Source organism: Pleurodeles waltl, chromosome 8 (assembly GCF_031143425.1).
Source record: "Pleurodeles waltl isolate 20211129_DDA chromosome 8, aPleWal1.hap1.20221129, whole genome shotgun sequence".
Taxonomy (NCBI): Eukaryota; Metazoa; Chordata; class Amphibia; order Caudata; family Salamandridae; genus Pleurodeles; species Pleurodeles waltl.
The window spans coordinates 69,299,274-69,326,204 of record NC_090447.1 but is presented as its reverse complement, the minus strand read 5'-3'; the positions used below and the strand labels follow the sequence as shown (position 1 = coordinate 69,326,204).

The 26,931-nt window shown below is 47.3% G+C and overlaps 1 protein-coding gene across 10 annotated transcripts in view; it reads left to right on the top strand.

The window, feature by feature from the left end:
* The window catches only part of STIM1 (stromal interaction molecule 1), a 390,030-nt gene that overhangs the window by 176,728 nt on the left and 186,371 nt on the right, over nt 1–26,931 (top strand). For 6 of the 10 annotated variants that reach the window (XM_069203713.1, XM_069203710.1, XM_069203712.1 and 3 more), the window contains exons 2-3: nt 9,123–9,221; nt 18,853–18,983. In XM_069203713.1, coding sequence (XP_069059814.1) covers nt 9,123–9,221; nt 18,853–18,983 — 230 coding nt within the window. The remainder of the gene's footprint in view (nt 1–9,122; nt 9,222–18,852; nt 18,984–26,931) is intronic. The other 4 variants (XM_069203714.1, XM_069203711.1, XM_069203718.1 and 1 more) reach the window with 1 other exon arrangement.

Genomic DNA, 26,931 nt, shown 5'->3' with positions numbered 1-26,931 from the left:
TTTTGTTGATCACGACGCCATGATAGCCCCAGGTGGCGCTATCGACTTCAAGGAACTGTATTTTTAAGTTAAATCTTGTAAACTTTATTACTGTATGTCGGATTTGTATCGTTTTGGTCTTGTTTTATATAGTTAAATATTGGCTATTTTTCTAAAACTGGTGTGGTGTCCTTTTCTAGGGTTTTCACTGTGTTACTGTGTGTTATGTACAAATGCTTTACACATTGCTTCTGAGATAAGTCTAAATGCTCGTGCCAAGCTACCAAGGGGGATAGCATGGGGTTTCGGAGCGGGTATCTCCCTTATCCTGACTAGAGTGAGGGTCCCTACTTGGACAGGCTGCATACCGACTGCCAACTAGAGACCCATTTTCTAACACCCACTTAAAGCCCTGCATGATCTGCTGTGCGGTACTAATCCAGCCAGGTTCCTCATGAGCCCATGAAATAGATGTTCAGGCTTAGGATCACTAAAATGGCTGCTTGCAGTCCAGCATTATTAGAGGTCCGACGCAGATACACCATCTCTATGTGGCTTTGGAGGCCTTTGCATCAGAACTCATTCACTCTAGTGGGTGAGGGCTACCACCTGTCTTCCTCTCACTGCCTCAAATGACTATAGCGGGCCCTGGTTCAGTTTTTCTCTCTCTCTGTAATAGGATGTAGATATGGTTTGAGACTAGGAAGACCATGGGAAAGATGCCCGTGGGTGGGGTGAGTCAGCCTATTGCTGGCTTTCATCCCTTAGGGTCCAATCTTGGGCTGTGGCATCGAGGAAGAATCACATCCTGGGCTCCCTATTTCCCCTGGGTCTGCAAGGCCAAAGCAAGGGCATACAGACTTGCCAACTCACATAATGCCACTGTGTGTCACATGATTACAGATCCCTTCACATGGTTACCAGGATGTCACACTGGGTGACATGGTGAGCTGAAAACTACTGCAAAAAGTGGATCTTTATCTCGTCTCTTGGGGATATGAACAGCTGATGTCCATTAAGGGGTGTGGAAAGACCCCAGGACATCACTAGCAGCCTTTTGTTTTTGGCTTTTTTGAGGGGGTTGATGGGAGCAGGGGCAGAGGTAGATGAGCCTCTTGGGTGGCAAATATTCAAGTTGGCAGGTCTAGGGTAACACTTCTACCTTGCTGTGTGGTGCTTCATAAACCCAGTCACACATCACGCACACTGGACTCGGTCCGGACCAAAGTAGTCATTACACGGCCTCCCCCTGCCCTGCCATAACATTTTAGAAGAGGAAAGTGGGAGATTTAAAAAAAACAGTTGGGAGAATGCATTTCCTCCATTGACTTCTATTGAAACAGAGGCAATTTCAGGTCGGAGACAGCCAAAATTAAGCCATTTTAGTTTCAAAGATCAGGAGTCTCCTGCCTGAATCGGGTCTAGTGGCATGTGTGGCCTCCTCACTGCATAGCCTTGTGCAGACATGAGAGCAGGTCTGCAGGCAAGCGAAGCCTGCATTATAAACATACGGCCTCTATCCTGATATCCAGTCTCTGTTATTGTCAATTTAAATGTAGACCAGCATAAAGAGGAGGGAGGAGGGGGGGTTTGCTGGGATGTGCTGTATCAGATATGTAATGGCCCCCTTCCCCAGCCTGGTGGTGATGTCACTTCCAGGAGCGTCCTGCTTCCCGTCGGTCGGTGGTTAGCGGGTGGGATAAGAGCTGGCAGGGACTCTACCCGCCCTGGATGTCTTACTTAGTTTTTAGCAGTAAGATCACTGCAGTCTCAGGATGGGTTTGAGGTACCCCTTCACCCCAAGGCAGAGCCACTGCCCCCTCCATGGCTGCTATGAAGTGTGTTCATTAGTTACTGGATGTTGCTCGAGGTCACAAGTTAGGGTGATCAGGTGTCCCAGATTTGCTGGGCCAGTCCCGGTTTTTCACCAGCTGTCCCGGAAGATTTTGGGAAATTTAGCTCATGTCCCAGTTTTTAGAGGGGGTCGCCTGAAAACGGAGGGAGGCGCATTTATATATTTTCCAAAACAGCAATAGTCAGCAGAGGTTATAAGCACCGGCAGCTCCTCCGCTATGGCGGGGGAGCGTCACCCTCCCACCCCGAACCCCCTGCCAGCAGTTGCAAAACATGAAAACTAAAAATATAATATACTATGTTTATTGTCATTTTATTTTTCTAGGGGGCGGGGCCACGGGGGTGCCAGGCACCAGGGAGAGTGGTAGGTGCACTCCCCTCAGTGCGCATGTGGGTTTGGCCGGCCGTCTCAGGACAGTCGAACTGGCATGCGCACTGACGTGTCTCCAACCCGAGCAGCGTTGCCGGGTTTGAGACATCAGGCACAGACTCCCAGTCTGCCTGGGAGGGCAAATCGAGGGTGCTGAGGCCAATCCTGACGCTGCTATTGTGGTGCGTTGGGATTGGCTGCAGGGCGGTCTTGGAACCTGCGCCTGCCTGCAGTGGAGCCAGAAGCGTGACGATGCAGCAGGCAAGTTTTTTTTATTTATTTATTTTTTGTGTGTGTTTGTTTTCTGGTGCCCCGACACTTTGCCCCGACACCAGGTGCGATTGGTTATAAGAAAGTAATTTAATTAAAAGACATGATATTCGCTTCAAAAATTGCATTTTACTTCTGTTCTTAGTGCCTGTTCTGTAATTCTGTGCTGATGTGCACTGTCGCTCTGCACGTTCAGTTAAAGAAAAATTGTACTCCCCTCTCTATTTTTCTGAAATTACTGTTTTTTGACTTTGCAATTCTGGTCAGCCTGTCACAAATGTTGCACCAGCTGGAGTCTTTGGGCTGCCTCGGTTTTTGTGTCACGTGCAAGTTGGAGGCGGCTTGGCACCCCCTGGCAGCCACATGACCCTCCATGAACACACCCACCGGGCACCTGCCCTCCTGGTGTACAAACAGTGCAGCGTCAGGCGGTAAAGCATCTCTGCTTGTCGTTGTGAGCTCCATACAGGGTTTGAAGGTGTGACCTGTAGAGCACCAGAGATGCCTCCGGGTAACATTAAACTCACTCAACCTTCTTGTTGATTGTGGTAAATTGTGTAAACATGTGGCTGCTCTTGGTGTTAGAAAACATTCTATTCCATTAGAAGGTGTTATGTTTGTGTGGTTCCCTAGCGTGTGACGTGCTAAGGTGGCACACCTCTCCCCAAATTCGATATCTACTGGTGAATTGTATTTCAAGTTATTAGACAGCTTTTACCGCTGACAACGTTATAGTTTTATAATCTGATCCCCAATCTCTCTTAACAAGCATTGGCAATGCCAGTAGGTTTGACTTTAAAGGAATGTTGTATGGGAACATAAAGCACATGGGTGTGATTTGTATGCATTTGTGTGGAAGCAACGAGCCCTAGAATTATATTGGTGTAGGTTAGAAGGTCAGGTGAGAGTTGCAGACCTAAAAGTTCTGTGTAGATGAACGACTGCCCTCCCATCTGTGCTGCGTTCAGGAAAAAAGAACCGTATAAATGATGTGGCTATCTGAGACACTTTACTAGCATTCCAGTGTCATGTGTGCCCCTGAAAGTTCAAGCTCATACAGCTGGATAAATAAACACAAAGATCACAGCGTCGGAGGGCAAGCACGTTTTGTGGAAGCACACATCTTCTGCACAATGAAAACATGCACTCCTGGACCCCAGCATGTGGGCAGAGCCGAAGCCCCTCTCCAGTGATGCTCACACAACTGTCTGGGGACCGCTGTGCTCCAGCCGGACCATAAAAGACGACAACCGGGAGCCCCCAAGTACACGCATGGTTCTGTGAAGTAGCTGAGGAGGCCAGAGATGTCCCTGTTGGACCCGCCTGGCTTCTGGGGGAGAGCGCGTACTCCTAGCGCCTGATCCCAGGGGGTCCTGTGGTGTGGGCGCCACAGCAGAGGGTCTTCTATGGGGCAGGGGGAGTTTGAAGGTCTCCCTCCTCCTGTGGTACACCCGCCGCCTCAGGGAGGAGGGCAGCAGCGCTTTTCATTCTGGAAAGAGGAGACGAAGACCCCTGCGAGAGTCCTGCTGACGTAGCAAGCATTGGCAAAGTCCATAGGACTGGCTTCCATTTACCATCATACACCAGACCTATTGGCTTTGCCAGTGTTGGGCTCTAATTAAACAGGTATGGGCGGATAGATGTGTGGCCTGGAGAGGTGCGGGCTGGGAGATGTGGGCCGGGAGGGGCAAACTCGGTGTGAGTACTGGGGGGGGGCGAGCAGGGAGTGTCCCCCGCAGGCCCTGAGAGCCAGGGACGGGCAGGGAGAGGTGCAGATGTCTAGGGTAGGTGCAGGCTGTGAGAGGGCACGGGGTCGGGGTCGGGGTCGGGGTCGGAGGGAGTAGTGGAGGGAGGAGAGAGGTGTGAGAGGTGCATGGAGCGGTGTGGTTAGGAAGAGGTGCATTCTGGGAGAGGTCCGGGCAGGTGGAGAAGGTGCAGGGAGTGGTCGGACAGGGCACCTTTTCGGAAGTATCGGATGAAGCAGTCGGAGGAACGCTCAGAGGTGAGGCCAAGAAAACTAAAAGTGAATCATGGGGATGCAAGGTATGCGGACTGTGCAGAGTGGGTGAGATGCTGGCAGCCAGAGGGGTGCGCGGGAACAGTTACAGGAGGGGAGAGGGGGCTGGGTGGTGGGGGAGGTTTGGGGGCGAGAGGGGGCTGGGTGGGGGAGGTTCGGGCGGGGAGAGGGGGCTGGGTGGGGGAGGTTCGGGCGGGGAGAGGGGACTGGGTGGGGGAGGTTTGGGGGCGAGAGGGGGCTGGGCGGGGGAGGTTTGGGGGCGAGAGGGGGCTGGGCGGGGGAGGTTTGGGGGCGAGAGGGGGCTGGGCGGGGGAGGTTTGGGGGCGAGAGGGGGCTGGGTCGGGGAGGTTTGGGCGGGGAGAGGGGACTGGGTGGGGAGGTTTGGGGGCGAGAGGGGGCTGGGTGGGGGAGGTTCGGGCGGGGAGAGGGGGCTGGGTGGGGGAGGTTTGGGCGGGGAGAGGGGGCTGGGTGGGGGAGGTTTGGGCGGGGAGAGGGGGCTGGGTGGGGGAGGTTTGGGCGGGGAGAGGGGGCTGGGTGGGGCAGGTTTGGGGGCGAGAGGGGGCTGGGTGGGGGAGGTTTGGGCGGGGAGAGGGGGCTGGGTGGGGGAGGTTTGGGCGGGGAGAGGTGACTGGGTGGGGGAGGTTTGGGGGCGAGAGGGGGCTGGGTGGGGGAGGTTTGGGGGCGAGAGGGGGCTGGGTGGGGGAGGTTTGGGGGCGAGAGGGGGCTGGGTGGGGGAGGTTCGGGCGGGGAGAGGGGACTGGGTGGGGGAGGTTTGGGGGCGAGAGGGGGCTGGGCGGGGGAGGTTTGGGGGCGAGAGGGGGCTGGGTGGGGGAGGTTCGGGCAGGGAGAGGGGGCTGGGTGGGGCAGGTTTGGGGGCGAGAGGGGGCTGGGTGGGGGAGGTTCGGGCGGGGAGAGGGGGCTGGGTGGGGGAGGTTCGGGCGGGGAGAGGGGGCTGGGTGGGGGAGGTTCGGGCGGGGAGAGGGGGCTGGGTGGGGGAGGTTTGGGCGGGGAGAGGGGGCTGGGTGGGGGAGGTTCGGGCGGGGAGAGGGGGCTGGGTGGGGGAGGTTTGGGCGGGGAGAGGGGGCTGGGTGGGGGAGGTTTGGGCGGGGAGAGGGGGCTGGGTGGGGGAGGTTTGGGCGGGGAGAGGGGGCTGGGTGGGGGAGGTTTGGGCGGGGAGAGGTGACTGGGTGGGGGAGGTTTGGGGGCAGGGAGAGGGGGCTGGGTGGGGCAGGTTCGGGGGGCGAGAGGGGGCTGGGTGGGGCAGGTTCGGGGGGCGAGAGGGGGCTGGGTGGGGGAGGTTTGGGCGGGGAGAGGGGGCTGGGTGGGGGAGGTTCGGGCGGGGAGAGGGGGCTGGGTGGGGGAGGTTCGGGCGGGGAGAGGGGGCTGGGTGGGGGAGGTTCGGGCGGGGAGAGGGGGCTGGGTGGGGGAGGTTCGGGCGGGGAGAGGGGGCTGGGTGGGGGAGGTTTGGGCGGGGAGAGGGGGCTGGGTGGGGGAGGTTCGGGCGGGGAGAGGGGGCTGGGTGGGGGAGGTTCGGGCGGGGAGAGGGGGCTGGGTGGGGGAGGTTTGGCGGGGAGAGGGGGCTGGGTGGGGGAGGTTTGGGGGCGAGAGGGGACTGGGTGGGGCAGGTTCAGGCAGGGAGAGGGGACTGGGTAGCTTTGGTGGGGGGGGGTGATTGGGATGCTACACCCCTCTTATAAATTTATTTTCAGATAAATAGTTGGGTACAAATGCTTTCAATCAGGTGTTGTGAAGTGTCTGTCAGATTTCATCAGGAATTTTTACATATACATATAAACAACTCTCTGATCCCACCCCCCCTCTCCACCCCCCACCCACGCACCTGTTCCCCTCTCGCCGGCCTTTCTGTTTTCAAAGTCTAAAAAAAAAGTTGGTTATTTTACAAAATATTGTGTTTTTTCTTACTTAGTGCCCCTTTCAATCCGCACTCCTTTACCTTTGAACTGCTCCTTAAGCCCCTCTCGGGCACCCTGGTTGTTGTATAATTTATTCACACTTTATCAGCCTGATTGTTGGACCGTCTGAAGCTCCCCGCTGCCCCGCCCCTGCGTGTGAGGGTAGGGGGAGATGCGCTCTCAGGTGCAGGCTGGGTGGAGGCTGGCGGTGCTGTGGACAGTCACAGGTATGTGCCAGGCAGAGGGCTCTTGTAAAAAGATGCCAAGTGAAGGGCAGACTTTGCCATATTCAAGTAAGAAATACAAACAGTTAATAACCAAAAGAATTGTTTTCTAAGGCGGAATTTGCCACATATGTACAGCTGAACGGCTTCAGAGATTGCAAACTGCAGGGACACGTTTTGCATTTTGGCAGGGATACGGAAATGTGTGCAGCCTCGGAGAAAGCGTCGACAAGATGCCAGTTTGATGTTTTTTTCCTCAAAGACTGTGTTGTGTGCGCGTGTGTTGTTACCCCCCCCCCACCCCCGCACACACACACACACGCACACACTCTGTATCTGGCTTTACTTTTGATTACAGAGTGACTACATGGCAATGTCAGTGAAATTTAGAGGAAATGCCAGTTTGCGGTGTATTTGTCATAAAGTCTATGGACGCTCACATCCTGTTATAAAAAAAAAGCATTTGTATCCCTGTCATACTGTGACATTCTTGATTTTCGAAGCTTCGGATTGTCTCTGCAGGGCACCGGCACAGGAAAGATAAGGGTGGGTTACATGTGGTGCTTTTCTGCTTAAAATATCCTCTTGTGAGAAGTGAACAAACAATGGGACAGGGACAGGGCACTGGAATTAAAGGGCAGTTGTGCATTATCTTCATGGAGCCTGGGAATGGCTCGATCTCTTGAAGCTGTAAAACCAACAAGCTGCTCATGACAGCAGAACATGGCAGAGGGCGAGGGAGGTGGTGAACAGACTCTGGGCTCTTTATGAAAAGCTGCAGGGCGTGCCCCACCTGCAGTCTAACAAAAGGATACTTTAAGCCTTTCACCAAAGCCCAAGGGGACCACAGCGTGACCATCCTCAGCATGCTGGGGCCTTGGCTTACAGTCCGTCCTAGCAGTGCCAAACCATGAAACCACATACAAACCAATGTCCAAAGGGGCTGGTTCAAAACCAACTTTCTCTATGTACTTCTTGTTATACTTTTTAGGCTTTGCTTAGAGGCAGATGGACTTGTTGGATACAGCACAGACATAGGGAGGGCCTTGACTCCACCCTTTGCTTGTAATTCAGTGGGTTTGCTGTCTGTCTCACTTGCCTCCTCCTGATTGGGCTGTGCCTGTTCGGTTCAAGGAGCATTTCAGTCTTACTCTGTTTTGATTGGATGGTGTGTATCCTTCCAGTGCTGACGTCAGATCTTGCATTGCAGTGCGCAAGTGACTATTTTCCCTCCCCCTTTCTTTTCCTCCCCCCCTTGTCTTTCCCTTCCTTCCCTCACAATTAAACATAAATAACCCTCCCGTGGCTTTATGTCCTAAACGGTAGCCATCTTGGAATGTTGTTTTTTTTTGGCTGTAAAAAAAACATTCTAAGATAACTGCTGTTCCTGCATGTGCACACGTAGCAGGCAGCTGCTTAAAAAAAAGGAAGCATAGGCAAATCCAACAGGTGTCGCATCACATGCAATACCTATTCACTTTGCCACAACATGTTTAAACAAATGTCATGAGGTGGTCAAAAAACCTACATGTCTGTTGCGAGACCTAAAAAGTAACACCAGTCCGCAAAATAAACAACATTTTCACTGCAAGTATTTGAATGGAAAATTTGAAGCCTCAATCTTCACTCTGCAAAAATACTAATACAAGCTCCGGTGCCTCTGGCTGTGAACCCTAACTCTATAACTTGCTATCCAGAGCCATTCACCGTGGCCCTGGCCTGCTTGCTTTCAGGCACAGCCTCAACACTAATCTGATTTTTATTTTTTATTGCACTCATCTGACTAGCACTTGTAGGTTGTGGCATGTTTTCTTTTTCTTTTTTCCCCCCTCTTTTTTTTATGGCATGTGTTTGACGTAAAATAAAAAAATAAATCATCTTGCAAACTATTCTTTTTGCCAATGCTTGTTTTCTTTGATCTGAGAGAAAGAGCGCTAATAACTCTGAATGCATAGACCTAACTTCTGCTCTCGGGTACCCCTCGAATATCCGTGATCTGCTTGTGACTGCGGATTTGGAGAGTTGAGGAACTAGAAAATTGGGACGTCAACTGGTAAATGAGAACTCAAACTCTAAGCAGATGGTAACTGAGGCAGGAACTACTGAAGCCAATAGTACGGTTGTATATGATTGGGTTATCACATGCAGCAGAATGTGTTTCTATAAAACTTTGGAAATGTCAAGAATAAGTTGTTTTTGAATCCGTGAGGGCCAGGGGTAGACTTGAAAGTTTAATGTTTCTATTTTATATAAACATTTCAGACCACTGCAAAGGGGAGTTTATATATGTAAGCCTTCTGGACGCAGGTCCTCACCTACCGCTCTTTGGAGGTTTGTAAATCGGTGTAACAGCCCCCAGCTGGGATGTCTCTAAAGCGTTAGTCAGTGGACATTAGATTCTTACCTCAAGAGCTGTTTAAGGAGGGGGAATTTATAGGCACTGGTCTCGCTGTAGCTAATCTTTTAATATGCTCTATTTTCTCCCTTCTTTCTAGTCCTCTTCCAATATGAAAAAGTCGAACCCCCAAGTCCGATGGCTCACCTTGGGTTCCCCGGAAATGTATGGGTGGGCGATCCTCTTTTTCTCCTACAAGGTGTGTACCGTTCCCTTGCACGCCATTCCGCCCTCACTCTTTTGCTTATGCACTCTTTCGTTCACCATCCCTTTACTTCTTTCTGGTGTGTGCATGTGTGTTTGGTGTGAGGCTTTACAACGTCACTACATGTCTTCTCCATTGTGTTGGCCAGAAGTCTCTCGAGTGTACCGTTCATCTTTTGGTTGGTTGTTAAACCATCACCATCGGTTGTGTTAAGAAGCACTCTTCCCATATACGCATGTGATCTTGTTGGGACCCGCATTCCCTTGTGGTGGACTGCACGTTGGCCTGCAATTCCTGGTGTGGTGGTGTTAGGGTTGCTTGTGTAATGCAGATAATGTGATTGTTCAGAGAACCCCACTCTTGTAGCCTGTACCACACAAAATAGCAGTCACACAAGTGTAGTGCCATAGCTGGCAGTGAGATTTGTATTTTATGTGCATATCATGAGTTCTGGTCTAAGCCGGGGAAGCTTCTGCTTTCATCCTCAGTGTGGAGCCCCCCAGGGCTGGATACCAAGAGCTTGTCACACTGTGGTGTAGTTGAGTGGCCTTCCGAACCTTACATTGTATGTGATGCACTCGATCTTAGGATCCGAAAAGGAATATCTTGGGGCTGCATGCTGTCCTAGTGTGCACAGACGAGGAGATGAGGTTCAGCTTGTAAGGACAGTCCGTGGTGGTAGTACACGGTGCTTTGAACCAATGTGATAAATGGAACCCAACAAAGTGTCCCGGATGCAGGGGAAAATTTGAGCAGAAGTATGGCAACTCTGATCAAGTTGAAATTAGCTGGTACTTGTCACAGGGAGTTGTGAATTATGGTACCTTAACAGTAAATGTGCATGAGAGTGCATGCTTGAGAGGATTCACTGCTGATGTGTGAGCTGACGTGTGTGATAGCATGTACTTATCTCAGAGTTCAAGAAGAGGACATGGGATGGGGTGGCAGCACAACTTTAGAAAAAGATGGATGAATTATAGCAAGAAGTCGGTTTTCAGTCCTGCAGTTTTGGAGAAATTTAGCAAGGAGGACACAGCTGGTCAGCCTTTACCACCTTGATACAGTTTGTAGGCATTATGTATAAAAGACTTGAGACTTTATCGGCTTCATGCATTTCTTGGACCCTTAGTTATTGAATACGTCCCGGATTAAGATGAATTAAAGACTTCCAATGGAGATGTAGGAATTCAACAGTGGTCTTCTTGTGGACCTCGGAGAGTGGTCATTTACAGCTGATAACATAGAGGGCCTTATGACGGGGGGAGCCATTTAAAGAGTACTAGGACAGTGGACATGTGAGTTGGCAACTGATGAGCAAGAACTTCTTCCCTAGATTTTCTGGCCTCTTCCTCTAAATTCCAGTGAACCACAGTGAAAGTTGTTTCTCTTTGACAGTCCTTCTCTATGGTTTCATGGGACCGCATTTTTCACCTCTGCTGTTAGTCATTCCACTGCGGGTAGAAAGTTCTCGTGTTAAGCTTGCATCGCTTTGTGATTGAACCAATAGTCTCCTCTTTCTGTGAGTCATTTCTGTGACACGCAGGTGAGTTCACACTGTGGATATGCAGGTGGGTCACTGCCCATGCTGTCTGCAGGGGTTCCTGGAATATAGCGCTATCACCCCAAGATATGGTACCCCGTTGGCACTTTTTCTCTCCGTTCCTTTATGCGTTCCTCGGTCGTGTGTAAGTATAGCTCCAGAGAAGAGTCTGAACATGGGGACCTGCGGCCACGAGCCATTGGTGGCCTTCGAGCCTATGGTTCAATCTTCAAACTATGATAGTACTTTGGCTTTCACTGGAGATCAATGACCGGATACCTCTGCTTCACACTAAGTCATCTACTGACTGCTGTGCAGTGTACAAAAACTGCCTTGGTAAGACCCTGAGGAAGGAATCCTGTTGTCTAGTTGAGCAGTGTCTTCGTAAATGCAGTAGGGCGCAGTGTAAGTGAAACAGCATCACCAGTTAGGACCAGGGAGATCAGAAAACACCTGAAATTTGACTTCCTTTGGAGATTTTAGTGCCACTCCAGCCTTTTCTGGTGTCACAAAATGAGGCAGCGTGCTGTTGAACAAATGCAACATAGCAGAGTTTAGATCACACACTTCCCATGGACTGCCAATGACCTAAGTCTTTGAATCCCTGAATATTTGTGTAGCCCCATGAAAGGGTGGGTGTGGACTGTAGATGAGAAGCCCTTCTCTCCCTAGTAAATCCAGTGGTGCCTGCTCAAGGTGTCTGCCTGCAGCTTGGTTCATATAACTAACGGCTGTTGAAGGAGGTGGCTAGAAAAAGGAAAAAGTTTGTTTTTACTCAGAGTGGGCAACTGCAAAGGCAGGTGTTTTGACAACATCTCACCCCAAAGGTTCTCACAACTCTATTCCGCTCTCTGACCCAGAATGGTGGAGTACTAGAGTTGCTCCATGGAGCTCCTCAATTGGCTCATCTCTGGAATCACCTCTGCCCTGGCAATCACCTTATTGGCCACACTTGACTCTCTGGCAAGTCCAGGGCACCAGGAATGGAGGGAGCTCACCTGCAAGCAGGCCACCTCCAGTGCTTTCCTAAATTGAAATACGCAGGTCCCACTGTGGAGTTGTAGGGCTGGAACACACTGGCCTCGCCAGGTCACCTGCCGGCCACCACGGCGCATAACAATCACCTGAAAACATAAGCCTGCAGCTCACTTCAGGCACAATACAGACTGACAAGAATGTCAGTTGCCGTGTCGAAGGGAAAATAGGTGCTCACCTACTTAGAGTACCTTGAGCAACCAGGTGTACCTAGTTTTTTGTCCTAAGTTGAACCCTCAGGGCAGCACTCTATCCTATTCAAAATGAATACTTTTCAACCCTTCAAAACATACATGGGGATATTATAACTTTACCCAAATATTCCTGAACTGGAGTTAGAATAGTAAATAAGCCCCTTGGAATATTTGGGGGGGGAGTTCCTTTTTCCCCAGATTTCCTAGGACTGGAGTTAGAATAGTAAATTTGACTTTCCAGTGTCTGCCACTCCCACCGCTGCCCTGAGGGCACAGTTCGGGGCAAGAAACACAAATGAGCACCAATCATCTATGCTGGTAGTTGTGTGTAACCACATATTACCCGTTTTATATGAGCAGTAGAACCAGAACTTTCAAGATATGCGATGTGATTTTCCTGGACCACTCCCTAGTTCACCTTGCATCATTGGTGTCTGGTGGGCCTGGTCCGGTCTGACATTACCAGCGAATAGTCAGGGTGGATGCATTCTACAACTTCTGGACTACTCTAATCGTTTCCCTGCCCCGAAGACTATCAGGTCATTGCCACCTGGATTGACTCAAAAAATAAATTTGTTGTTTGTAACTTGTAAACTTAAACCTTGTTTTATGCTAAATGTTGTACGATGCAGCTAAAGTCCTTGCATATTGTAACTGCGCTTATGGGATGCGCTCTGACATCCATCGGGTATAGTCCGTTCTACATAGCACTCAAAAAGTAAATAATTAGATCCTTTCCACCTCTTGCACACATTAGTGTGATATTGTGTTTGGTCTAAGTTGGTACGAAGGTGAAGGCCTGCTCTCGTCAGTGTTCTTGAAATAACCTGAACGTCCAAGGCACATATTGCTAGGGTTACCTCATGGCTTTGTGAGTGTCCATACTGCTGCGCCGGGGGGGTCTAGGTTACATCTTGGCTCTGTTTTGCCTCTTCCATGAGTACACGGAAGAGTTCCTGGCCACAAACCAGCACACTTAAGACTCAGCCGTATCCTTGGAATGTCTGAACCAGGATCACATACCCTGAGCAAATCAAACCTCTCACTCAGATCCCTCAGTGTTGGGGTCAAGTTACTGCCCTCCTCCTGGAGTAGCGTTGAAGCAGTTCTATGGAGGGGGATATCGACTGTGATTGATATCCCGTCAAGAGACCTGGTGGTCCTCAGACCATTGATGCATTAGCCAAAAGGAAACCTGACTCCATGAGCATCTTGTTTTATATATACATACCCTCTCTGAGCCGGCCCAAGAATCTGGAACTTTCCTCCCTCCAGAGACACGCGCAAACCCGTCAACCTCAGCCTTCAAAAAAGAAGTCAAATTGATCTTGTTCAAGAGATTCCTTCCATAAGATCTCCCATTCAGGGTCTTCATTGATGACCGGACACCGGGTACTCAGGGGAGGTTGGGTAGAGGAAGCCCTTGCGCTGTGTACCCACTGCCATATCAACGTTGACCGCCGTATCCTCTGGGGCAGTGTGAATTTAGTTTTCCTTCGATTAGATCTTACATGTGTATTTGTGGTTCATCGAGATGGGGGTTTCTCTCTGTACAGCGCTCTGATACATTGGGGTCTTGTTCGCGATTTATAAAACTCTAAATATAAATTTAAAAAAATGCAAATGCATGTATTCCTTCCTTCCTCATTCATTTCACAATTCCTGGTACACGTTCCCTCCCTGTCCGGTCTCCAACAGTCTTTTGACAGGCACCTTGTGCTCCACGTGCCCCAGTCTTCACCTCCCCCCCTGTGTCGCGCCCCCCCCTCCATGCAGCCCAAGTGCTGTGCAGCTCTTTACTCCCGATCCACCGTCTGACCATCTCCACTGCTTCGCGGATGTCTCGCTATAGCGAAGCATCGCCCTTTCTGGTCCTTTCCCCTCTCTCTACTTATCTTATATGTCCTACCTACTGAGTGCCTGGCTCCACCCCCGCTTCAAAACAGTCTCCACGCCTTTGTTGCGTGTGTGCCTTCCCTTCAGTGTGTCCTACCACCACCTGCCCTTCCAGGCCAGAGTCCCCCCAATTGTTGTCTCACTGTGGTGTGCCCCGCCTCTTCCTGTCCATCCAGCTCTGCTCACATCAGTTCACGGTAAACCCCTCCCACAGTTTACACGACCCGCCCAGTATCCTTCCAAATTAATCTCCACGAATTTATCTCTTCTTCTCACTAGCTCTGGTGTGCCTCACCACCCGAGTAAGTGCCCCCTCGTCCTCTGTGGTTTCTTCCTGTGGTGTGCATTGCACCCTCCTTCACACCAGACCTGTAAGTCCAGCTCTTCTATAAATTGTGTGACTTCTTAACATGACATACCTCTCTCCCCTCCAGTCTTTTCCTAAATTAAAATATCCAGGTCACACATGACCACACTCAACCCCAACTGAAGGATGGTATCTGACATGTCATGTGCAAGACTGTCATTCTGAACCCAAACGTAATAAATGCTATTACGAAACCTAAGGCTAGACCCGATACTGTGCCAAACACTAGCATTATGTCCATTACTAGTGCTTTGTCTAATGCTAGTCCTAGAACCAGATCCTACTCTGTGCGCTGAACCCAAACCAAGAGCAACTAAACCCAAGTTTAATGCTGTCCCTAAGCCTGCACCTAGGCCTGACCCCTTCCCAGTCTCTTTACCTGGTCCTGGAGCTTTGTCCAACGCTAAACCTTTCAATGTGCTCCCGCCCCAGGGCAGCCTCTGCTGTAAACCATAAACCTGACCTTTTTGTTTTATTTCTAAGACTTGGTGTGTTTCAACATTAAATATTTCACAAATAACATTCTATTTTCAATATCTGTGTTTAGTAACTAGATAGGTTCTGTATAGCCTCTCTTTGGACATGGCAGGTGATGAAAAATTACATTATCAGAAATTGTGCTTTTTTTGTTTACATTTTTTAGTTCTCTATTTGCAAATTTGCTATATAGATATTATTGATTTTCTTTTTAGCTAATACATTTGTGGAACACATTCCTTTTGAATTCACTTTCAAAAGGTATTAAAGGTATTATGTTACCCTACTTGAGCTTAACAGATGCTTTTGCACATTTCTCCTTTATTTGCTGAAAACAGTTCAGAAGTTAAAAGCGGACAAGTGGGAGTTTGTACAGAAAAAAAAATTCAAACACATCTGTAGCTTTTTTTGACCTCCACATGCTTGTAATGTACCCCATATTTTAAATATATTTACAATAATTCATAACTTGGTAGATGGGCTCTTGATCCCAAATATGAACCATACTTATTTTCATTGATGAACCTTTTGTCATGGGATAGGCGTACACCCGGATGTGTTTGGGTTCGATATTGAAGCACCAATGTTTGCTATAATGTAATGAAAGATGTTTAAGGTAACTCATGGCTTGTTACTTCTGGTAGACCTTTCGTTCTGTGTCTACCATGTAGAGGCTTGCTGTGAGTACCACAGCAGACAGAATGAGACTTGTGCATGGCATGCAGAATCCTGTAAGAATCTATCACCATGTAGGGATTAGGATCGCGAGGGAGTCCCGGATGAATGCTCCACTTCAGCAGCTACCAATCGACTTCTTTGAAGGACACCATTCCAAAGGCAAATAAAAATAGGAGACTCTCCTTCTTATGTTGCCTGAATTAGAGATGGTCCTAATGACCTCTCCTCTTCTTGGGCATCTTTTGAGGAAGAATACATTACAGTTTAATAGTTCAGAGATGAATGATGTGTCCTATCTAGGTTGGTTACAGTATTGTGTGGCCTGAAGATGCAGGAGTTCCTTTTAAAGTCCTTTCATCCCTTGCCCTAGTGTTGAAAGGTCAGTCTATATCAGGAGGTCAACCCATCTTCCATCCATGCACTTTCATTTGACTCACATCGCATTCTGTGAGTTGCTTAAATTAACCTGAAAATATTAGTTTTTAAATGGAAAGCCTAGGGACGCGAAGATGTTGTCCTGTCAGCCTGGAGTGACCTTGTGGCAAAACTATTAATCGACTGTAACGATTTGGAGAGACTGGATTCCTCTGACCAGGTTTACCAGTTTTTAGTGTTTGCCGTAGAATAGCATTTTCGTTCAGTGAAAATGAATTACTGTCCAAACAGATGGTGAAAGGGTAGGGTATTACTGTCCTAAAGTAGTAGGGTCTGGTGGGCCTTGTGCGCTCTGATCTCACATACGGAAACCATCAAGAAATAATGCAATCTAGTATGAGGCTGATACTTCTGGACTTGAAGTAGAAATGTTGCTGGGTGATGTGATGGCAGGGTCTCTGTGAAAAAGTTGATGGGACACGTTCAAGAATATTCCGCTGCCAGCAATGGGCTTTAAAACAGTTGTAGAAGGGACTTCATGTGCTTTGGATGGCAAACTAGTCCTTGCATTTGCTAGAAGAACTGCTTAACGTGGTTTCTGAACAGGTACCCAGGTCTGGCGGATGGGCCCGAAGTAACATTTCAATTAAATTCATCAACTTTTTGATCCCAAGAACCATGTATCGACTGATTGCGTTGTAGTCATCGAAGGAGGCAGATCCATAGAGGATCCACTGCTGGTGTAAATGCTGACCTGTAACTGTGGTCCACCACTTCCCTGGCACTGAGGTTTTTTTATAGATCCGTGCACAAGTCACTTCACCTCCTGTGGGAGATCACATGCCGTTGACGCAGGTACCTTCTGTGTGTCTGGAGATGGGTAGGGATCAGGACACAGAGAGGTAGAATGCTAACCCAAACAAAGCAGCTGGAAGTGTCCATTAAGGCAGGGTACATCATCATTGAGAGCATGAGTCTATAGAACAAGTCGTGAAGATCCATGCTAAAGGGCCACGGTTACAGGCACGTAACCTTCGTGTCTACCTGCGAGCATCAACGCTCTCTCTTCCTCCATTAGGCTGTGCAGGAAAAGCTGATTTATAACAAAGAAAAATAGCTGGTTTATCAGCTGAAGGTGATTTTTAGTGCCTGAGTGTAGTATGTGTCCACATTGTGGCCCTACGTGGTGTTGTGCAGCACTGCCGACAACTCACTTCTGTGGTACTGTGATCTTACAGTCACACACTACAAAAGTAGCTTGAGGCTTAGACAGTGGTTTCATGGAGGGTGAGCTGTCAGAACTGGCCTTGTGGGGATGACAGTCCCCCCAGATACTGACTTTGTGGGGGTTGCAGTCCCTCAGAGACTGACTTTATGGGGTTGCAGGATCTCAGAGACTGATTTTGTGGGAGTTGCAGTCCCTCAGAGACTGACTTTATGGGGTTGCAGAACCTCAGAGACTTGACTTTGTGGGGGTTGCAGTCCCTCAGAGACTGACTTTATGGGGTTGCAGAACCTCAGAAACTGACTTTGTGGGGGTTGCAGTCCCTCAGAGACTGACTTTATGGGGTTGCAGGATCTCAGAGACTGATTTTGTGGGAGTTGCAATCCCTTGGAGACTGACTCTGTGGGGCTGCAGTTCATTGTACCTTGTCCCTTGCAGTAGCTACGTCTCCTGGACACTGGCTTTGTGGGGGGCACAATCCCTTAATACCAGTTTTCCTGGGACTACAGTCTCTCAAACACCGGCTTTGCAGGCACCACATTCCCTCTTCCACAGGTTTCACTATGTTTCAGTTCTGAGGCAGGCATGGTCCATAAGACTGATTTTAGTACATGTTTAAAGGGATGTTCTTCCAGACTGTACTTTTATTTCAGGTCCCCATGGTTTAGGATATGTTTAAAGGGCTGGTCTTTCAGACTGTACCTTTATTTCATGTCACCTTGGTTTAGAATATGTTTAGGGATGCTCTTCCAGACTGTACTTTTATTTCATGTCACCTTGGTTTAGAATATGTTTAGGGATGCTCTTCCAAACCGTACTTTTATTTCAGGTCTCCATGGTTTAGGATATGTTTAAAGGGATGCTCTTCCAGACTGTACTTTTATTTCATGTTCCCATGGTTTAGGACATGTTTAAAGGGATGCTCTTCCAGACAGTGCCTTCACTTCATGTTGCCTTGGTTTAGGATATGTTTAGAGGGATGCTCTTTCAGACTGTATTTTTATTTCATGTTGCCTTGGTTTAGGACATGTTTAGAGGGATAATCTTCCAGACTGTACTTTTATTTCATGTCTCCATGGTTTAGGGTATGTTTAAAGGTATGCTCTTCCAGACTGTACTATTATATGTTTAGAGGGCTGCTTTGCTAGACTGTACTTTTATTTCATGTCACCATGGTTTAGGACATGTTTAAAGGGATGCTCTTCCAGACTGTACTATTATATGTTTAGAGGGCTGCTTTTTTATTTCATGTCACCATGGTTTAGGACATGTTTAAAGGGCTAGTCTTGCAGACTGTACTTTTATTTCATGTCACCTTGTTTAAGGACATGTTTAAAGGGATGCTCTTCCAGGCTGTACTTTTATTTCATGTCTCCATGGTTTATGATATGTTGAAAAGGCTGCTCTTCCAGGCTGTGCTTTTAATTCAGGTCTCCATGGTTTAGGTCATGTTTTAAAGGGCTGCTCTTTCAGGCTGTGTTTTTTTTTCATGTCGCCTTGGTTTAGGATATGTTTAGGGATGCTCTTCCAGACTGTACTTTTATTTCATGTCGCCTTGGTTTAGGATAGGTTTGAGGGATGCTCTTCCAGACAGTACCTTTATTTCATGTTGCCTTGGTTTAGGATATGTTTAGAGGGATTCTCTTCCAGAGTGTACTTTATTTTCATGTCGCCTTGGTTTAGGATATGTTTAGAGGGATGCTCTTCCAGAGTGTACTTTATTTTCATGTCTCCATGTTTTAGGATATGTTTAGAGGGATGCTCTGCCAGACTATACTTTTATGTCATATCTCCTTGGGCCCTGTGCACACTCATAAATCGCTGTCTTGCCCTTCCAGAGTTCTGCCGGATTGATGAAGTCTTGTGCCATAAGGAGGATGAGCTGCTCAGCTTCGAGGCGGTGATGAACATTCACAAGCAGATGGATGATGATGCCAATGGGAACGTTGACGTGGAGGAGAGCGATGAGGTGAGTGCGGGTGCGCGTTGCACGCTTTGTGGCAGGTGTGTGTTGCTTGCAAGTACTGAAGCGTAGCTGGTTACCATGGTACTGCATTCTCTGTAGCGCGGAATCCACAGCCCCCAAGTAGCGTGCAATTTTCACCCAGTGTGCATGCTCTGCTAAGTCCCACCACCACCCTGCCCAGTAGTAACATTATCGGGCCTCTTTCATGGTGTTTGTTTTGTAACCTGGAAGTTGGCGGTGGACTACTGGAAATCAGGGACATCTTGGCCCCTCAGGCGTGGAAGAGGGATGTGCCCCATATTCAGAGATGTCCTCCGGAGGCCTAATTTAGACACTAAGAATGATTACTGAAGAGGGCCTCATCCGTACGCTGGAACCCTTGCTACGGCAGCAACTGAGCACCTGGGTTTCTATGTCTGCGGGTTTCAACCGTGGTCGAAACATGGCGGAGAGCTACCCGGTTGCTGCCGAACTTCTGAAACATTACTGCAAGAAGGACATACAACAGGAGGAGGGAAGTTCTTTTTTTCCTGTTGGAAGTTTCTCCTCTTTAGCATATAAACTGTTGGTTAGAGTACATTGCGCACCTTGTTTCTCTTTAAAATAGAAAGTGCTGGTTAAAGTGCAACACACCTACAGCTCTAAAGTGATACACAAGACTTTGCATGAGATACAAACCCAGCGGGGAGCTAGTGTGCACCTTTTACTACAGGGTAGATACGACAAAACCACCCTCCACCTCGAATCAAGCACCCTTCCCTGTACCCCCTAGAAAGAGCTCATGGAAAATGTAGGAAGTCCCTGGAGAATTGTGTCCTTAGTTCAAAGGGACGGGAGCAAAGTCTGGCGCGGGATAGTTTTATTTCCTTTGGTAGCTCAGAGTCGTGTACTCCATCCAAACAGGGTTTGGCTTAAGGAAATATCCTTCCTTTGCGTCCCTGAAGCAGAGTGTAGCCTTGCCCGGGTCCTCAGATCTCATTCTGAGCCTGTATTTGAGTATCTGTGCCACGGCGGAAAGTGTGATGGCTGGACCTCCTTTCAGGTATTTACTATATGTGGAAAGGTCGAAGTGGAGATGCACACTTTAGAAGAATACATATGTTTAACCCTCCCGACTTGTGTACGTATGTTGATCATGTTCTCCCCAATTAAATACTCTAGGTTATGCCAAAGGAACGAGTAACGGCTTAGTTCGCATAGGAGCTTCTTTGGGCCAGGCGACACCAAGGTCTCAAAAAGGCCCCTTGGATCTCTCATCAGCAGGCTTGGTTGTGGCCTAAAAGGTGGTAGTTGTGTCTGTGGCCAGACCTGCTGGATGTGCTGACTGCTTCTTTACACTTTAGGACATCCTCGGTGTATGATGCCACTCAGCATGGCTCAAGTTGATTATTTTATGCTGTATAAGGTTAAACCTCCTGTTAAACCAGGTTACATGATGTTTGAACTCGGTACCCGAAGGCGTTGAAGTTCAGAGCTTTAACCAGCACAGGTTCAAGTGATTCGTGTGAGTAGGTGCTTCTTCAACACACAATGGTCAGTGCCTGAGTCCAGGTGACCGCGCTATCGTCTGGCGCTAAATGATGAACTGCTCCACATCTTTATCGCGAATATGAGATTAATAGAGTCAGACTTTGAAGACAATAATTGAGTATGTGCTTCTTTGTGTTCTTTCATTCTGGTGTCCTGGGATTACACAACCCTTATGTAAAGCGGTGTGTAGTGTGCGTGGTGTGACAGCACAACATGGTTCAACACTTCAAAGAAGAATCCATATTTAAATTGGTTTTATATATAATATCCGATATATGGGTTTGAGGTGGATGCGGCTCAGAACTGGTACCCAGTAGAGAGGAGTTAAGCTTGGATGTATACATCTATGATCTCATAGTCTTGCTTCATTCTCAGTTGTGCTGATCAGTTCTTAATAGTTTGCACGTGATGCAGACAGAAAGTTTGAGATTTCCAATCCTGCAACCTGGAAGTTGAGCTCACTTGGATTCTTCCAATGCACCTTCTTTCATCGGAAGCCTACCTTACTTGGAAACAGCATTGAGAGGTGGAATTGGCAGAAAGGGCCTCTCTCAGTAGGGATGACGAGATGGTGGACCACTGAAATGGTTGACGCTTTCGTCTTGAGCAGGAGTACCAGAGGTTGAGCTCCCAGGGTTTTCATTCCTCCCATATTAGAATCATGTAGTGCCAGTTAGTTCAAGGATGTCACTATCTACTTTTTTGTGTATGAGCAGAGCCAGGTTTTGTTGCTCTCAAGGATTAGAGATGTTTGCAAATCATCCTCATTCTGGCAGATAATCAGGTTTGTATCTGAGACACTAGAACTGAGAAGGAATTCCCATCAGTGTAATATTTTTGAAAGGTGCATTGGACAGGAGTGGTGCCGACTTAGGTTGAAGTGTTCTACATTAATGCTAGGCACTGAGTTTGAGAGCGGTCCAGAGCTGTGAATGGCACGATGAACTATGCAGGTTACTTTGAAGATGATACATGGAGCCACAGGCACTCAGTGTAAAGACTGAATGGCAGGTGAACTGTGAGAATGGATATCCAGGTGGAGAATGTGTCTCGCAGCAGAGTTCTGGTTTCTCTGTAGTTTCCTAATCACGTGCAGGGATGCTCTGAGGTGTAGACTGGTGGCCTGGCCTCTATACCAGAGTACTCGGTTGATGGGGGCTTGTACGCTTGAGGGAAGGCTTTATGAAGGAAAACTCTACATGGGGCTCTCATCCTGTAAAATCACAATTGTTAACATGTTTACCTTACAGAGATGAATTAGCATCCATTAGTAAACAGATGGAAGGCATTGGCCATGGGTTTAGTAATCAAGATCAGTTTCCACGCTTTATAATTATTTGTGTCATTGTGCGCTCCACCGGGATAACCGAGTTGCTCCCTTTTGTAAATTTGGCTTTCCAAGGGTAGTGGTTACTCTAGGTTGTGGTAGAGAAGTTGGAAATTCACACTGCATAGCACAAATAATTATTCTTGATGCATTCAATGTTCAGAAGGATGTTCAGAAAGAATGCCTATTCTATGGGAAACGTAGGCAGTTGATGTAAACATTCTCCCTGAACCGTCCAACAGCAGAAGTTCCAAGCACCTTCTTGGGCTCAGAAACAACCTCAAGAATATTGGGACAGATACACAAAGCCATTTTGCTTTTCTTAACGGTCTGAATCGCTATTTGGGCCGTTAAGAAATACAAAATGGGTTTTCAGATGTACAAAGCCCTTTTGGGAATCGCAAATAGGGGCTACCTATTAGCGATTTCTATTCAGAAGTCCAAAGCATTTCCTCAATGCAAATTGGGCATTTAGGAAATTCAATTTCCATCGACGGTAACCATGTGCAATTAAAAAAATATTAATAATAAATGCTTTTTTAAATGTGCAATAGAGCATACACATGCCCCTTGGGCTTATGTGTGCTCTACATGTGCATCACTATTGTTGGGGTGTATTTCGGGGGGGCTTTTGCCCATAGCGAGCCTTCGTTTTGCATTTTCCAAATAGCGATTTCCTATTAGGAAATCGCTATTTGGGAAATACAAAACCAGCCCATTGTCACAAATGTCATGGGATTTCTTATTTGTGATTTCCTAATAGCGATTTCTACTTCGTAGGAATCGCTATTAGGAAATTGATATCTTGGTGCATGTCATTTTGCATTTCCTAAAAAGCAATTTCTATGAAGGCGCTATTGAGGAAATGCAAATTTTGTATCTACGTACATCTGGCCCACTGTTTCCACTGAAAGGTGCTACATTGCTAATAACATGGCCAGTATTATTGTTCTGGGTGTGGGTTGAGTCTCCTGTGCAGATTTCTGTTTTACTATGGCCTTTGTTTTCTACAGTCAGTTGTGAAGCAGAAGTGCAGGACAGAAAGCTTCAGGCTTGTTAAGTTGGCTATTGCCTGCCTGCCTTCTGCTATGGTTGCTTAAAGGCCCTAATTACAAAGCAGAACTGGCCGATCAGTTTGAACCCAGTGGCTAAGAATCTAGTGAAATGGATCAAACCTCAAGTAACTCAAAACAAACACGCTTCTGCTCAGTGCCAAAACCAAATGTGATGTGACCCGTGAACAAGACTATTGGTGGGCCGGTTTTCTGTATCCAGTTCAAAGGGGACTGGTAAAGGTTCAAACTTTCTCTCGCCCAGAGAAGGGCAACCACTTGGGTTGGTTGTGTTCAGGGATTCTCATCTATAAATGGCCACTCATGCTAAAGAATCTTGGTTGGCTGAGGGTACCCATAACTAAGGGTCTCTGCTCTCAAAGTCTCATCTTGGGACAAATGATGATCTCTTCACAGCCATAACGTCCAGAGAGACAGAATCGGGGTGACTGGGTGGCATCAACAGGGCCTTTCATATGTTATCAAGTGAAGGAAATAATCTTCCCCTGCAGCTTCAGGAGGCCAAATGCAGCCTCCCAGAGCTTCTGGGATGACACAATTTGGTCAGCGGTGATACAGACTTGTCACACTGACTACTCTAAACGCTCTTTGAAAGCCCTGGCCCCTCTGGTCCTGCTGCTACTTCTTGGGTTGGTTCTAACAACTACGCGGTAAGGTTATTTTGGTTGTTGGTAGCACATGCCCAAAAGATGACCACCATCAAGCTTCAGCTAGCTCAGTCTTGCTGCTTGTCGTCCTGGTCAGTAGTCCGCTCCTCCTCTAATGCCAGGCAACATAACTTCCCCTTCTTACAGGGCACGTTGCAGCAGTATAGCTCAAAAGTCCTACGCGTGCCCTTGACGTTATTGGATACAGCAACCTACAGAATTCTGTTTCTGCTAAGTCTTTCTGTGGGCTGATGCAGCCTCTTTCAGAAGTCCAAAGATGAATTACTGGCTGCAATTGATCTGTGGCACTGGCATGATGCCTGGGCCAACAACATTTAATACTTATTATCTTTGTATAGTGTCAGTTATTGACGTGATGCGTCCATTTCTGACTGGTGTGTGGGAGCGTGATTGGATGCCTCTAACAACCATTGTTTCGGCCAACCTTAAGTTGCTGCATCACTTAATTACAGACGGACCAAGAGTTGTGACTCACGTCCCAGTGGAGGTGGCCTATATATGGCTGACCAACTCTAGACCATAGATTATAGACGGTCAAGATACTGATGGTTCGAACTTCGATTGACGCAGGTAACCCACTAGGGACCAGTCTCCATGTCTAGGAGATTGGGATACTCTTAATGCTTCTTTTCTTCAGACAGTTTTCACATCTTTACTAAATGTGTGATGGATGTGGTATCCATGATAGGCTTCCAGTGTTTTAGTGCTTTTTCTGCCATGTTTTTTTCCATCTCATCTTCTGGAGACGAGCAAGCATTGCTTCTTTTGATGTCATTTTTCTGGAGGGGACATGCTATATGGCTAGATCTATGAGAACGTTTTTCGAGTTTGAGTTCCTAACTATAAAGACTTGCACTGGCAGATTTCCCCCTGTCAGACAGTGTGTAAAATTGTCCTTGTTTCTTCTAATCCTGCCTCAGCCAGGGTACCTTTTTTGCTAAGCTTGTGTAATCTTGTTTAGGCATCTCAAAATATACTCACCCACTTGCTATGTCGAGTCATATTTTATCAGGTCAAGCTATTTTAGGACCTCCTCGCCCCTTCTGGTGAGTTGACAAAGAACAGATGTTCTGTTCAGTCAAAATGTGAAGGAGCAATAAAGGCGCCTTTACATTTTATCTTGTTTTGTCACATTTGCTCTGTGTTCAGAGACAAAGGTTAAAAAGTCAGTTTGTCTTCTTAAAATTACTTTTTCCTTCTGTCTGTAGAGTTCCAGAATTTTCTTAGGTGAATTGTCTGACCTGCTGTACAAAGAGTATGAAATGAAAGGCTGTAGGTTGTCAGGCTTTTCCCATCACAGAACATTTAAATAATAAGACAACTATACAAACATTTCAAAATATATTTCAGTAGTTGTGAAACCGATTGTACTCCTGTGTGTTGAAAAAAAAAAAAATTAAGAGGATGAGAACAAATCAGAACACTTTACTTGGTGATGTGCAAATGATAAATATGTTTTCTGAAACTGAATTTTCATGCATCACTGTTAATGCGCTATATAGTTTTATCAGTAAAAAGCTGCAAGTTAGTGGCAAGATTTTTGGACATTTCTTGGAAACTTGCTATCTGTAAATGACAGTGACTAACCATATCATGCTTTAGTAAAATATTTATTAAAAGTGAGTGTTTAAACTTAAACTGAGAAACAGTCCTGCCCTGATGGCAATGCTATTAGTAAACTAAAAGACAAGTCATGGATAAGGTGTACCTTATATGTGGCCTAGATTCTTATTCTGCCTGGAGCAAATATTTACTCTATTAAATCAAACAAACAAGTTTTTCTTCTACAGCAGAAATGCTGAACGCACAAATGTGAAGGTGCATTTGTGAAAATGAAAAAAGACCACTCTGTAAAATAAAAAATTCGCTTAGGATCACACAATTTAAAACCTGTGTACGGGTCAAGTACATTACAGTTAGGTCAAGTGGATTATTCAAGTTGCTCGACCTGCAGGTCTAGTAAGTAACATTTTTATGATTTTTTGAGGCCTGTAGTGTAATTTCCGTTTTTTTCACGTCATACTTGTTAAGTAGAATTCCCAAAGCTATGCTATTACATCATGTCATGTAATTTTGAGTGCGTTCGAGTTAATATCCTATCACAGGAGCAAGGGAACAACGTGAACGAAAAAAAACATGTCTAAACAGACATTGACAAAACCAATATATTTCGTAGAGGCAAAACCTATTGGCTTTGCCAGTGCTTGTTTTACACGCTTTCATATTAATATTCATGGGCTACATTATCTCTCAGGGCTCATAGATTTGTGTGTACATTCTTCAGCCTCATATCCAGAGCTCTCAATTATAAACAAACCCCCACAGCTTCAACTGTCCAGAGGTGACTCAGTTTGCAGAAGTCAAGAGAAACAGGAGAACTGCCTTGCACGAAAAAAATGAAAGAAACATCTAAAAACTAAAAATCAAATACTCCTAGAGCATGCAAGACGAAGTAAAACCTGAAAAGTACCAAGGGACTACATCGCTGACATTGTTTGCCTTAAGACTGTTTGGAGTTTGAAGATTTGATCAGTGTTTTTGCCTACAAAGTTAGGCAGATTAATATCTGTCCTGGTAGTGAGCAGTTTCACAGTCTGTTTTACATTACAGACGGGTCTGAGACTTGGCAACACCCGCCCCAGTAAAGCCTCTTTGTCATACGATGGGCAGTCTATATCACACCCACAAGGAATGATTTTGAAGGACTGCAAGGCTAATATTGAATGATTTGTAATAGGGGAGGGCCCACACTTCATGGTTCTTGCATGGCGAGGGCTGTGCCTCTGCTCCCAACCTCCCTTTCATCCCCAAACCCTCTTGAGATCTTACTGTCAAGCAAGTCTTCCAGCTCCTTGTCCTCTGCCCCAGCACCCGCCGACTTTGATGTCCTGAGAAGCCGGTGAGGCGTAGAGACGGAGCTGCTTCTACAGTACCCAGATGAGCTCAAGCAGACAGCCAATGGTACAAATACAACACAGTAATCAATTAAAAAAAAGTCGGCATGACTTAACACCCCCTCACATTGCGACATATCCATAGTGGCGATGTCATAGACTTAAAAATCGGACTACAGCCACATGGAATAAAAAGAAGCAAGACTGGTGGAGGGTCCGAGCACCTCCAGGATGTACTTCATGCAGCTACATAGCCTGTGAAAATAAACAAAATAGTACCTTGGCAAGCATGTGGTCAGTGGAAGGACACTGGCTAGTAGCCATTGGCCAGTGACCGGAAGGAGTACTTGGTCCTGAATCCACATGACGGCATGGATGGCAGGACTGCAAATTAGAGAGCAGGAAGGGAAAACAGACAATGTGCTGGCTAATCAGAAGCATGTAAATTAGAGCGACGTT